Here is a 15763-nt window from a genome sequence, read left to right on the forward strand (position 1 = left end):
AATACAGTAAGAAATGATTGTAACTTTAACCACATTTAACAGTACATTAGCAACATGCTAATGAAACATTTAGAAAGACAATTAACAAATATCACTAAAAATGTCATGATATCATGGATCATGTCAGTTATTATTGCTCCATCTGCCATTTTTTGCTATTGTTCTTGCTTGCTTACCTAGTCTGATGATTCAGCTGTGCACATCCAGACGTCCTGCCCTTGTCTAATGCCTTGATCATGGGCTGGCATATGCAAATATTGGGGGCGTACATATTAATGATGTTGGGATTCGCCTGTTCGTCGGAGGTCTTTTAAACAAATGAGATTTATATAAGAAGGAGGAAACAACGGTGTTTGAGACTCACTGTATGTCATTTCCATGTACTGAACTCTTGTTATTCAACTATGCCAAGGTAAATTCAATTTTTGAATCTAGGGCACCTTTAAGTCTGTCCCCGGCTTTTCAGTGCTATTTCTCAAAAAAGAAACTGTGAATGTATGGAGAACAGTTCACTCACTGGAAAGATTTGGTCATCACCAATAGTCATGAACGGCTGCAGGAAAAGCCAAGATGACAGTTGGGAATGTTCACTGAGCGGGAGATCTGCTTCCGTTCCCCGTGAATTCCTCCGCACTCCCCTCAGCTTGGAGGCAGGAGAGCAGCTAAAATAGGAAACAGGAAAGGGCAGACCGTGGAAATGGCAAATTCCTAGCATTCTTAGAAGCTCTTCTGAAGTACTTTAATGCAGGAAATTATACATTCAGTTCATTATGATTTTTGGAATGTAAGAAGTGTTATTAAGTGACTAAACACTGATTAAACACTGCTGATGGTGTCACAGCTCACAAAGATGAAGTCATCCTTATCATTGGTAAAGGTAAAGTTTCCACAAGATACATTTACTGTCACTCTGCATCCTTATAGATATTTCAGATATATTTCAAGGGCCCCAAGATTCTGACCTCAGTAGAAGTGTTGGTTAGGACTCGTTCAGGTGTTCTGTGCCTGTGCCATAGCTGATTTTAGTTCCCATTTCTCCCCATAACTCTGGATTCCTCAGAAGCTGTTGTGTTTTTTTTTCTTTTCTACTGATTCAAGATATTTCAAGCTGGGACATGTTTTCCTCACAAACAGACACTCTCTTTCTACCATTTTACATGAAGAAAGTCTCACAGAGTTAGACGGGCGGTGTTGGGTATTTTCCACTGCTAATAAAACCCTGTGTAGGGTTTTTATTTATTTGTGGCCTTGAGCTCTGTTCTTTGGGAAGAAGATGCCTGTTGTTTGTTTTGATTAGTGTCATCATTTCAAGAAAGGGTTTTTTAATAAATTCCAACACAACTGGAAGTGAAAAACTCAGTTTAATAGCTGTTTTAAATGCACAGTAGTGTGAGTTTATTTAATTGTATTAGTTTATCTTTAAAAACACTAATATTTTAATAACATAATGTTAAATGTAATATTTATCAAATCTCAAAAGGAATGATATTGTATATTATAATGTTGTTGATACCTAAAATTTGTAGCATTCAAAATGAATATAATTTTTTGTGTTTTCTTTTTAATTTGTTTAGACAAACTGGGATAAATTTACACTACCTTTAAAAAGTTTAGGTATTTGGTAGGATTAAGGGATGTAGAATATGGTCCTGCAGAATAAGGCATTAATATGTGCTTTATAAGTACTAATAAACAGCCAATATGCAGGCTAATAAGCAACTAGTTAAAAGTGATAATTGTTCCCCATACTGAAGTGTTATCATGACTGAAGTAAATGGTGCAGAAAATTTGATTATTTTGATTATCGATTTATTATTTTTTCGATTTATTGGGTGAAAATCATACAATTATTATACATTAAAAATTATTTTTTAATGTATAATCCATTATTTTAAACAGTGTTATTCCACATCCTGCCCAATGCTGTCCTCCAAACAATGTGTAATATATGAAAACAAATATAGTGAACTTAATGTATCTATGTATGCTATGCTGTGTATGCATTATTTGCAAAAAAGGGTTAAAATACAAACATTACATTCTAAACCTAAAAACAAATGCAAATTGCAAATGATAATAAACAAAAGCACAAAATGTTAACTTATACAAGATGTGAAGAACACACATTCACTCCTCTGAACATAGGCCTGATTATATTACATTAATGGGCTATACAAACAATAGTATCTTTAGTACATTTATACCAATAGTACCTTTACTGCCACTGCTCTGACTACTTGTGTTACATGTGTATTTTTAAACCAACACTTAATTTTTTAACAAAAAATATTTTAACAAAATGTTTATTTTAGTCAGAATTATTGCTCTCATTCATTGAAGTCTGTGAAGTTTAACAAGACGCTTGTTATCAGAATATGCTAAATGCTAAATACCTGTGGGAATTTCCAACATTTACATTTAAGGATATAACCATAAAATGTAAGTTATGTGGTGAGGAAAACATGTCACAGGCATTAAACAGCACACACATCTGTCATAGCATGACATGGCAAGACGCAGTAAATGAAGCGCTTGTATAAATATAAAGCATTCTCAGGTTTCGGACAAGCTATTTTCCATATGCATTTTGTCAAATGGGTTATTCACTGCTGTAAAGCACCATGACTAGCTGATGGTTTCCCAGGCACAGTGCGCAGACACATTCATTATAGGTAATAATAATTGATTTTAGGGATTAGTTGTTGAAGCCCTAAATATTTTTACAATCTTACTGTTTTTACTGTATTTCTGATTTAATAAATGCATCCTCAATTCAAAAACATTAAAGTTTTGAATGACAGTGTGAATTTGAATATCGATCATTTCTCCATTAAAGGTATAGTTCACCCAAAAATGAAAATTTGATGTTTATCTGCTTACCCCCAGGGCATCCAAGATGTAGGTGACTTTGTTTCTTCAGTAGAACACAAATGATGATTTTTAACCTCAACCGTTGCCGTCTGACAGTCTTATAATGCGAGTGAATGGTAACACAATTTATAAGAGTCAATAAACACGCACAGACAAATCCATATTAAACGCTGCGGCTCGTGACGGCACATTGATGTCCTAAGACACGAAACGATCGGTTTGTGCGAGAAACCGAACAGTATTTATATCATTTTTTACCTCTAAAACACCACTATGTCCAACTGCGTTCAGCACTCGCTTAGTGAGGTCTGATCACGCTCTGACAACAACAGTGATGTCTGGCACTCATTGAAGTATATGCGCGAGACATCACTGCCGTTGTCAGAGCGCGATCAGACCTCACTAAGCGAATTAGTTAACAGATCCATTCTGTGTTCTCTAAAAGGATGAACTGCTGTTTAGAAAGGCAGCACAGGCCCACTTACAACATGATGCAGTTTGGTCTGTTTTTGTCACTTTTTGCTCTTAGAACGATACTTGTAGCATGTGAGGTGGCATGTGTGATCCACACACTCCTCTTCACATGCAAACTACCTGTGACCTGTGATCAACTCTTACATAGATGAGAGATGATGTTATGATGAAGCCATCCGCTCTTTCACTGTCTCTCTCACCTCCTACTTCTTTCTGCTGTCAGCCCACACAATTACGTTGCACATCAGCTCACACACATACAGACAAATCTTGTTACACAATATACACATTTTGGTTTCCAGTGTTTGAATTGGGACACACAAAGACACAGAAACACAAGCTTTGTAGCAGGTTTGTTTTGCTATCTTCGTGAAGACACTACATAGGCGTAATGGTTTTTATACTGTACAAACTGTACATTCTATCCCCCTACACTACCCCTACTCCTAAACCTACCCACATTTTTAATAAAACATTGTTTAGTATGTTTTTAAAGATATTTTAAATGAGGACTCATGAAATGTCCTCATAAAACATGTTTACGTCGTAATACCAGTATAATACCCATGTCATTATACAAATTTGTGTTCTCATAAATCATGAAAACAAACAAACACACATACACACACACACACACACACACACAAACCCTCTTCCACATGATAGCATTTTCATAAATGTGAGCGTGCAAGCACAAATCCTCTCTCTGACAAGCTCTCTGAGTCATGTCTTTTGTTGCGGACGGTCAGGGTTTAATTTCAGTGCGCCAACTGCTAATAGGATCGAAGTGTAAAGAGATAGTCTCAAGCATTTTTGGCAAATAATCTCATGTTCAGCTTTTTTTCCTCTGTGGTGCTTGTATGTTAATGTTTTGTGGGTGGATTATGAGATAAAACCCACACACAAATATTCCAACCCCCAAATATTTGGTATGTGTAGGAGTGCGTCTTACCTCTGAGCAACAACACTTGGATAAACATTATGCATTAAAGATGCATTACATCAACACCTTTCAGATTGTTTGCTAATGCACCATGGCAACAACCTGCCAACCATTACAAAGCTCAAACACTCACTGATAGAACCTGAAAGGAAGATAGGGCGAAATGCATCTGCCACTAATGGTCTTTGCTGATTATATTAACGTAACAGTCTTATGTGTAAAAAATCTATAGCGGTTTGTTGCCAAGGTTATTCTCTGTTATCAGGTGTCAAAGATTTGCATGCAACACCCTTAACAGATACATCTATTTTCTGAAATATTTTCTCCATTTTCCATGAAATTATAGCCACTTGACTAGTGGCTGGTGTGTGCAATTCCACTAGATAGGCTTTTTTAGAAAGGACAATTGTATAAAAAGATTAGCAGACAATCAAGGAATATATAATCATGTAATCAATAAAAATGTAAGTGTAGTCTTAATTTGAGAATTTAAAAATGTAATATAACCCCAATTATAACTATGTTTTTGGAATCTGATTATGTAATCCAGATTACATGGAATCATTTACTATCCAGCACTGTGCATTACCAAACATAAACAAATTGAACCTTATTGTAAAGTATAACAAACTAAATCATTACTCTTCAGACGCTATTGGGGCCTGTTAATGAGGATTTCTAAAAAAGACTTGTATGTGACTTAATGGGGGCATCTCTGTCCTGAAGGCTTTGGCTCAGTACCGTTGTAGGGCTTTCCAACCTACGCCATATTTCTGTAGGCGTGTAAGAGTGTCACAGCATTACATGATGGTTCTGAATGGATTTTATTGCAAATCTGATGCTGTTACAGACCTTAAAGGGTTATTATGCCCAAAAATGAAATTTCTGTCATTAAGTACTCACCCTTATGTCGTCCCAAACCCCCAAAACCTTTGTTTGTCTTTGAAATACAAAGTAAGATATTTTTGATGAAATCCAAGAGTATCTGATCCACACATAGGCAGCAATGACATTGCACCTTTTGAGATCCAGAAAGGTACTAAAGACATTATTAAAACCAGTGACGTGACTACAGTGGTTCAACCTTAATATTATGAAGCGACAAGAATACTTTTTTGTGCGCAAAAGCAAAACAAAAATTATTCAACAAATTCGTCTGTCCTCTGTCATACTGCTATGCTATTTTCGTTGCAGAGCTTGAGTGTTTACGTTCGAATGGCGGCTCAGTATTGGCCGGCTCTGGTCACGTAAGCAGCACGACGCATGCGTGTGATGCTGACAGAAAGAAGAGAATGACAAAGAACAGCTGAATGTGTTGTCCTCCTATTCAGATAATTACAGTTACTTATTAAACACACTTTTTGCGAGATCATTTTCTGGAAATGGAAATGTGGTCTCACAGGAATAGCCAAGCAAGTTCACACTTTTTGGCCACATCATATGTCATGCTTTTTCTTTAGCTCACTTCTTTCTGTTTTATTTTTGATTTTACTTTCGTTCCATAGTTCAAGACAGTAGTTTGCAAACAGTTTAGTTTGCTAGCACATGAACCTTTATGATTTATGGTTTTACAGTGTCTATAACAAGTCATTTGTGACAAGACTGTGACAAGACTGTGTAAAGATTATAATATTCATTAAAACCTTTAGCCTGCAAGCTAGTTGTCCAAAACTCTTGTTGGATAACATTATTTTGTTAATCTAGCTGGCTTGTTACTTAACCTATCAGTCATTTTGATAGCCAGTGTTTGGTTTTGGTGCAAATGTGATATGAACTCGGAAGTGACTGAAGTGCAGGTCAAGTCAAGTCAAGTCATAAAACACCACTTCACGTGTATCTTTGTCACCCTGCTGGAGTAATTGTCATTTATACTCTCCATTGCTTAGTTGGAAAGCATATTATATTTTTTTGATATTAGAATCATATAAATGTCCAATCAAAGCATTATGAGATTTCTATACAGGCAGTACCCAAACAGGTTTTCATGTGTTTGGGAAGGGGTGTGTAAATGTGTGTGTGTTTCCCATGTTTCTCCAGGAGGAAATGGCCTTTTCTGCACATGTTATCATACAATGAGCCAGGGAGGAGACAACATCCTGCCTCTGTCTTACAGAACAAACCTGTGTTATGCTGGTATACAGTTAGAAAGATTAATTAAATTGGGGGCATCTGACCACGGTCAGAGAGAAAATCATCATTATAATCAGAACATCATCATCAACCGTGTTCATTATCACACCCTGTCTTTTGTTTTAAACTAATATTGTAGACACCACTCCATATGTTGTCAAAATAGTTCAAACAGTATTTAAATGTGATAAATTGCTTCTTTTATTTAGGGCAGTAAAAAACAAAAACAAAAAAGCCTAGAACTATGTACACCTCATTCAAAAGGTTGTTTTGGTAAGATTTTTTTTTTTTTTTTTTTTTACATATCTTACTCACCAAGGCTGCATTTATTTGATCAAATTACACTAAAATAGTTGTGAAATGTTATTAAAATATAAAATAATTATTTTCTATTTTAACATATTTTAAAATGTCATTATTTTTTTTATTAATATCAGCCATTACTCCAGTCTTCAGTGTCACATGATCCTTTAGAAATCATTCTAATATGTTGATTTGGTGCCCAAGAAACATTTCTTATTATGATCAAATTTGTGCTGCTTAAGATTTTTGTGGAAACATTTTTTTTCACGATTCTTTGATGAATAGGAAGTTCAAAACAACAGTATATTTTTGAAATAATCTTTTGTAACATCATGAATGTCTGAACTGTCACTTTTGATCAAATTAATGTAACCTTGCTGACCCCAAACATTTGAATAGTGTTTCGTAAAAATCTCTTATAGATCCATATTGTATTTACCTGTTAAATGGTGACCTTTTCAGTTTAATATAAGGTAGTATGTACAAACACCAGCTGTTTACGTCCTCGAGACTGTGATATTACCCAGATTCATCTGTCCTACATACACTCTGAGACACTCATTTTATCAGAGCTCCACCCCGACAACCAGAAAGAGGGTCAAAGTGTGTGTGTACTGATGAAGGTGATATGCTTGTAGTATATATTTTATTAATGGATAATTCTCTTGTTCTTTGAGTTAATCTTTGAATATGTTTATGGCCTTGCTATACAAGGTATAAATATGCTAAATATGTGGAAAAGGAAAACAGTTCATAGAAAGACTAAAGAATATATTTTTTTATATTACTGTAGTACTGTATTATCTGTATTACTTAGTGTAAACAGCAGAGAAAGGGTTGTGTGTTTTTTTTTATGGATATGTATGTATGTTTTGTGGGGTATTGAAAACTATTGAATGCATACTCGATCAAGATCATGCATATTCATGCATACTCTGTGTAAAGAGAGCGGCAGTACTGACTGCATATTTTACAAGATAAGATATTGGTGCTGGTGCTCGAGATCTGTTGCACACCAGATCCTCCACCATCGTCTTGTCAGTTATCTCATCTCTCCTTACTCTCGTCAAGTGATAAGTGAAATCTGATTTTTGCTACACTTTGCTTCGACTACAGCTTGTGCTGTATGAGGCAGATGCTTTCATTTAATTGTAGAGTCCGTTGTAAGTAAGTAATGTAATCGGTGTATGGCTGAACACCATGTAACACCGGTAACACAGATTACCGCGGCATGCATAGTGTATGTATGTGGTGGGGACAGATGGACTGAGCATGCTAATCAGGTCATCATATGGTAGAATAAATCAGACCTCCAAGCTCAGGGTGTAAAATGCATTGATCTGAAAATAAAAAAAAATAGTGCATCGATTACACAATTTAAAAATCATTTATGATAATAATACCCATTACACAATGCATTATGATTTGATTCCTCATCTAAAATAATATTTAACCATTAGCAACTAACTGAAATGTGATTGATATGAATCAAACTGAAAATATTGGATTTATAGTAATAGAAAATCTTGCTAGTAATAGCAAGTTATCTTTGGAAGCATGAGATCCCAGCCACCCCCCATTCAAAGTGCTCTCCAAAGTCATGCCTCCTTCAAAACACATGAATGCACACAGCAGATTCTGCAAAGCATCACAAGAGATGATGTTAAATTACCTCATGTCTCAAACCACATAACATTATAGGGATGGCTCGATATCACAATTTTGGCTTCGGTACGGTACCACAATCTAATTCCGATATATCGGTATTAAATCAATACCATACAGGGTCTAAATTTGTGCACAATTTTACTCATTCTCTCAGGTTTTGCGTTTACAAAGCGGGAAATTACTGCAAATGTTTATTAGTAAATGAATCAACACAAATTATCACATCAAATCAGTAATTTAAAAACTTTCTTGTGAGGTAATTTCAGCAATACTTTTTCTCCCCTCTCTATCTCTTAAAATGAGCAAATTGCTTCTGGCTTCAAAAGACATTGCGCCTGTACTATATAAGTGCGCTGCGATACAAAACACTGTCGTGCACATTTTGGACAACTGACGGAAATCACTTGCCCACGTCTTTTTTTAAACCTAGCCAAATTGAACATCCAAGCAATTTTATCATTCAGTAGTAACATACTTGGGAGCTCTTTGAGAGACGGTTTCTTTGGATAGAATATAGAGCTTGCGCATTCCAAATTGGATTGTTTTACCTTAAACGGTCAAATACACACAAAATTGTCAAAATGTCCGTCTTAGTGAGTATTCACATAAACACAGTCAGTTATGTCTCACGTGAATTTAAATAGTTTAATAGCATGCGTCATTGCAAGTGTAATAGTAGACATTATCGAATCTGTGAAGCCTAACATACATGCTGCTGTCTATCACTAAATAGCGTTTGTAACTTTTAATTAATCGTAAGGATTTACTTAATTAATGTTGTGTAATTTTACATTTGATTACTTTATTTAATTTCTGTAACTAGCATCTCTGTATTTGAATACTGTTAGAACTACCTAAACTCAAGTGCAAATATTATGAGATATAAACATCATTGGTTCAAACGCATGCTGGAGCTTTCGTGTTATCTAAACAATATGATCTTATGTACGTGTGTTGATCAGTGTTAAAAGAAAATAAATGTCTAAATTAGATCGTTTGAATGATGCACTGACCTGTCAATCTCGCTTATCCTGACTTGTTCAAGGCCATACAAGTGACATGCTTGGCATGGTTTGATGGTTTTTCATCATTTTTATAAGCAAAGTAATTCCAAATTATGTGTCTCCTGCTCTCATTATTAATTAGCTTTGGGTGTGTTGAGTGAGATTCAACTGCTTTATCCATTTTGTTCCTCTATGTTGTCACATTTGCCGGTTTCGCGTCAGTTTGTGTAGCAGAACGCCACCTAGCGAACTTCAGAACAGCAGCATATACCGAAATGAGCAAAATCATGATATCGTACCATTTGAAATAAAATATATACCGGTATACCGCACATCCCTATAACATAATGAATGTATACAACTTATAGGGCTCTTGCTTGTACCACCTGACTGCTGCAGATTTATTTTGGCGTTGATAGTGTTGACAGAGAAATCCGAGTGTGTGGATGTGAACAGCTCCAGGTAACATCGATCAGCCTAAAGAGATCGCAGCAATAGGAAACGACAATGATCCAATCAATTCCCGAAGGACAAAATCAAGTCGTATCCTACATTTCTATTTCATTTGGATCACATTTGGGAAGTAGCACATTTCCCATTTCATGTCGGCTTTACTTTGATTTTACTGTTTTATCATTTTTGGTATTGAATAAATTCACATTATAACAGATTGAGATCCTCTCACTTCCTCCGTGATGAGCAATGTGTATAAATTAAAGCACTGCTTGGATTGCCTGCTGGTCCAGAGATCTCTGCTCAACTGTGAGCTTTTATGGTCTTTTTCATTCCTCACATGTTCTTATTACATCTGACTTCAGGATACGCAAACACACATACTCCACCCATCCACTGTGAAACAGGGTGCCGCTGCCTGTCATAGAGAAACAGATTGCTTATTCAACAGAACTCAAAGAGTACACTTACACACACACCATCACGTTGAGAGTGGGCACACAGAGGAATGCTGAGTAGCAGAAACGCACAAGCACAAATGAATCACTCCACTTGTACATGCATTTAACTGTTGTGCACACTTGGTATAAATTTAAGTCAGAACCATCTGTTTGATTGCATACTGTAAATAAGTGCACACACACAGGCTCAGCTGATTATTTCAGCTGTAAGCCGCAGGATGAGGCCACACCCAGAGCAGCATAATGACAGACTGTGTTTCTACATCCTTTTCCCACTTCAGAGACACTCTGAGGAGGACAAGAGTGTTTAAGTGAAAGAATGAGGGATAAATAAAGGAAGAAAAGCTTAATCAGCTTAATGAAAACTTCACTCACTCGTACAGTAAAGTATGTCTGTGTCTCTGTATAAGATACTGCTATTTCAAAATCTTACCCCAAGCCAAAAACTGTAGGGTACAGAATACAACTGTATTTGTATGTATATGTAAATATACACTGTACACATTTTTTTGTAGTTTTTACAGAAAATTACTGTAAAAATGCTACAGTGAAAGTTCATTGGTTAACTATACGTTATCATACAATATATGGTAAAAGTTAATTGTTAAACATCACATTCTTTGTAATTTTACTGTATAATTCTGTCAAAATAGTAAAAGGACATTCCCATATGTCCCTGGCTCCGTGACACATCACAATTATATTTTATATAAAATATTTTGTTTGTTCTTATTTTGTGTTATCAGTAATGTAGATTAGGGCTGTTTTGTGTTACTTTTTTTGTTATTTAATGTATATTGCATTATTATTTCACTGTTGTGTGTTATTCTGATGGTGTTTTGTCTATTGTATATACAAGCACTTGACTTGTTTTATAGACTGGCCACTTAACAACGAACTCTGATTCATCATATGGCTTTCCATTGTACCATCTGTATTATTGTGGTGGTTATCAGTAGAATAAAGAAGAATAAATAGACATATCATTGATGAAATGTATGTCTATAAGTTGTAAATTATACAGGCACCATTATGACATCCTGTAATACCTGAAACATTGTCACCATATTTTTTTATGGTGAATTTCTTAGCTGAGTTATATATATTCAAATACACATACTGTCACCAATTAATCTAATAAAGTTATCTGACCGGTGGATAATATAGATGATATTGTTGAAGTTGTGAGAGTATCGGTTAACAACTTGAGTCGGAAATTATTATTAATGTAAAATTATCGTAATATAACTTTGCTTTTTTCACTTGTTTAAATCAGCAGCAGTTAATCATATTTTTGGCGATCATCAAAACATTTGACAGGACAGTCTGAATCAAAAAATCCTTTTTGTTGAGCCCAGCTATGTTAAGTTTAAATTTTAAGTGGATATGTTACTAACACTTATTGGTTATCATAGTTCAGTGTTGTTGCACAGGTTCAGGTACAGACCTACATTTCCCAGAATCCTCTTACATCACAGTGTTCCCTTGACAGCCCATGTGTTGACATACTGTAGAGCTCAAATTCAGGCTCATTCTCTTCTATCCTTCCCTCCTGTTCTATTTCTCATGTGTCTGTTTACTATTATATCTTAAATGTTTGTGTGCTTTTTGTTGGGGTTAGTCTGATAATCCATGCCATCTGTGCCATCTCGATGCCCATTGTGTGCTCTGAACAGAACAAACAGCCTCAACACGGACCACTGTTACAGCTCAGCAAGACAGAGAGACAATTCACACAGAGACAGATCAGAGATGAGAGACCGATGTCTGTACGACTAAGAAAATCATGAGTCTGTGAAGAGGTTCTGACTGTTACTCTGTAGAAAAACACAGAACAGCTTTTCTTCTAGCTCTGCAGCACATCATGCGGGCATGTTTTCATGTGTTTCCGGGTCTGTGTTTTGTCTTCTGTCTCTCTCTTTATTGGCTGTACCTGACTTACAGTAGTCCATGTGTAGGGGACGCTCGGTTGCCTAGAGTATGTGTGTTTAATTAATGTTGTTCAGTAGAACAATGTTATATGACGTTCACTAGAAAAGCTTTAACAAACTCTGTATATATGATTTTTAAAAACCTGTTGTTTAGTTGGTCTTATAGGCTTATCTCAACACACTGCAGATTTGACCTACTGGCCTAAAATCATTAAATGATTATTCATCCCCTTGTGTTTTGACCTTTTCCCATAAAACTGAGACTGGGCTGTTTGGTGGCACACATAGCATAATAAGTTGTCCAATCATATTTTCTTTTCAGTAAACTAATGCTCTTATGTTTAATAGTAGTAAGCACTGGTTGCCCTTTGCCCATAGTGTTTACCTCTAGCACATCAGATGTTCTGTCAGCCTGTAACCAAGACACATCTAGGTTATCTGCCATGTTCACTCCAGTGTTTGAGGTGAAGAGCTTTGTGGGCTGTTTTAATAGCACTTAAAATGTAATGGCTACAATATACAGATCTTTTAAATAATAAAGGTTTGGACAAATATTTTAGACCTTTATAATTTATCAGTTCTGACATAAGGGAACCCACCAGCTGAGAAATACTGGTACAGAATTATATAGAGTATACTGTGTCCAAAGTCGGTCCTGCAGAGTTTAGCTCCAGCTTGCTGAAAGTTTCTAGTATGCCTAGTTGTTTAGCTTGTTCAGGTGTGTTTAATTGGGGTTGGAGCTAATCTCTGTAGGACAGTGGCCCTCCAGGAGCAAGACTGGACACCCCTGGTATATAGTCTTCAAATCTTAAAAGTATATTTTTAATATTTTATATTAACTATTATTTTATATTTAACTGCAAAAACTGTAATATTAATTAAATAAAAGTTCATTTAAGTGTACTTGGAGTACACTTTTATGATGATGTTTCTGAACACGCATAAGTACACTTTTAAAAAGTGCACTTTTATAATAATGTCAAATATGAAAAATGTCAAGTTTTGTTTTAAAGCACATTTTAAATCATTGTTTTAATAATCTTTTATTGTTCTTTAAAAGAAGTACACTTATTTTGATGTGTTGAATAACATACTAAAGCAAGTGTAAATTACTTGATTATAATTTTAACTGTTGTGTTATTCGATATTACATTTAGGCCCGGTTTCACAGACGAGGCTTAGCCTAAGCCAGGATTAGGCCTTTGTCCATTAGGATATTTAAGTATCTTTTATTAACGTTCACTAGAAAAAAACATTACTGGTGTGCATCTTGATACAAAACAATGGCAGTGACATATTTTAAGATATGTCAGTACAAGTTCCTTTTAGTTAAAACAGCTCAAACATGCATTTTAGTCTAGGACTAGCATAAGCCTTGTCTGTGAAACCGGGGGTTAGAGTTAATATATTTAAAATGTGTTAAATTGCAACAATAATAACAATGTGTATTTAAATACATGAAATGCAGCTTTCAATAAAATATAGCTTACCTTAAATGCATGTCAGTACATTTGACATTACAGTTTAGCTCTATTTCAAAGACAATAGAAGTAATTATGAAATTATGAATAAAGATGTACTGAAATCTTACTTAAGTGGGTCAATAAAGCACTCTAAAGTTCAGCTAACTGCATTTAATAAAACTTTACACTATAATACATTTACATTTAATTTCAATTAACGTGTCTGAAAACATATTTAGTTTGCACTTTACTAAATCTAGTATTATTTATTTAATAAGTAATCTTTTTAAAAGTATGCTAAAGTGTACTTTTTCATAAGGGTGTTATCACACATAACATACTGTTGTGAGATGATGATTATCAGCTGCTAAGTATTGGCCAGAATGTCAAAATTGGTGCATCCCTAAAATAGATCAAAGTTTGTATCACCAGTCCAGTTTTTATTAGTGCTTTTGATTCGTCAGTTATGGTTTGGGTATCATGTGTTTTTTTTTTTGTTTGTTTTTTTTAAACCTCTAAACTTCTCATTATAGGGTTAGTGTTTGTAGAGCTATTTCTCTAGGTCCCATCTTAGTACATTTTTCTGTCAAACTTGTTTGACTATATATATTGAAGTGTATTAGGGGTTCCTCTTGACAGGCTTATTTAATGCATGTAAAATACTGTGTGTATGTGTCTCTTTTGGAATGTCCTTTACTATTAGCACTCACGCAGTCTCTCATAGGCCTATGTGTATGGTTTCCATGGAAACACTAATGCGTAGTGACAACAGGCTATAGGTCAGTGGTAGAGTTGTCATTTGTTATATCATTAAACCCACACGTAATGTATACAGGGAGCAAGTACTTCAGTCACACACTGCTGCACAGTTTCATTAATATTACTATGAATTTGATATAAAAACATGGCCTGAAAGCAAAACACCAATCACTTTGATGAAATGATTTGGTAGTTAAACCCTCACACACATTTGTTAAATGTCATCATTTAAACAATGACATCACCGTTAGGCACATGAAATACTAACTGTGCTCAGGCACTACCAATTATGGCTTTTGAAGTGAGGTGTGTGTGTGTGTGTATGTGTGTGTGTGTGTGTGTGTGTTCAGGAAGGATACTTAACCTTGGGATCCCTTACTTCACACACTTGCAGTTGTTTTTGTTAATGTTCTCTTCATTGATATCTGTTGTTATGAAAGCGCCTCCTTGTGTTTAGCTAGGGTACTACAACAACAAATGTAGCATTGAATGTAATGTGAAGTTGTGCTATTTGCATCATCTAACCTTCTCTAACCTAACCTATTTTTTAAAGTGCTAGTGTTAACTGAGCTGTCTTTTTCTCCCAGATCTGTCGAAAAATCGCTTGATTGACATCCCGTCAGAGGTGTGTCATCTGGTCTCCCTGGAAACACTGAACCTTTATCACAACTGCATTAGAAACATTCCTGATACCATCATCAGCCTTCAGTCCCTTACCTGCTTAAACATCAGGTGAACATCACACTAACACACTCAGACAAATACACATTCACAAAGAGATGAATTACATTGTGTTGTGTCTTTAGTCTCAAAATGCATTAACGTAATATATTGGGAAAATGTGAAACTGTAAGTATGCTCAAAAAAGCATTCCACTATACTACTCATAGTATTTCTGCAGTGAGCTGTATGTATACCATCAGTTTTTAGTATGCATTGCCCAGATGACACACTATTAGATTTGTCGTCATTTGCAGCTTACAGCCAGAGCACACTATGTGCTACTATGCATGTGATGAATTTAACCTGCTATCTCAAGTTTGATCTGTGATAAACATTCGCAATCTCCCACCTGACGCATTATTTTATAACACTGACTTTAAGACATTTTTTATAAATTGGATTAAAAATGCAAAATATTTATTTAGCCATATTTATTGCCAAGATGAAAACTGAACACCACTTGCTCAATTAAACTATTACATTACATGCATTTACATATCATACAGGACAACCCAAGATTAAACTTAGTGCATGACATATGCTGCAGTGAAGTGATCCAAATAAACACATTCCCCTCTGG

At 35.3% G+C, this 15763-nt stretch overlaps 1 protein-coding gene across 6 annotated transcripts in view; it reads left to right on the forward strand.

The window, feature by feature from the left end:
- Positions 1–15763, forward strand: part of lrch1 (leucine-rich repeats and calponin homology (CH) domain containing 1) — a 45682-nt gene that overhangs the window by 2274 nt on the left and 27645 nt on the right. For all 6 annotated transcript variants that reach the window (XM_048193575.1, XM_048193577.1, XM_048193576.1 and 3 more), the window contains exon 2: positions 15048–15192. In XM_048193575.1, coding sequence (XP_048049532.1) covers positions 15048–15192 — 145 coding nt within the window. The remainder of the gene's footprint in view (positions 1–15047; positions 15193–15763) is intronic.

The sequence above is a fragment of the Megalobrama amblycephala genome, linkage group LG6 (genome assembly GCF_018812025.1).
Source record: "Megalobrama amblycephala isolate DHTTF-2021 linkage group LG6, ASM1881202v1, whole genome shotgun sequence".
Taxonomy (NCBI): Eukaryota; Metazoa; Chordata; class Actinopteri; order Cypriniformes; family Xenocyprididae; genus Megalobrama; species Megalobrama amblycephala.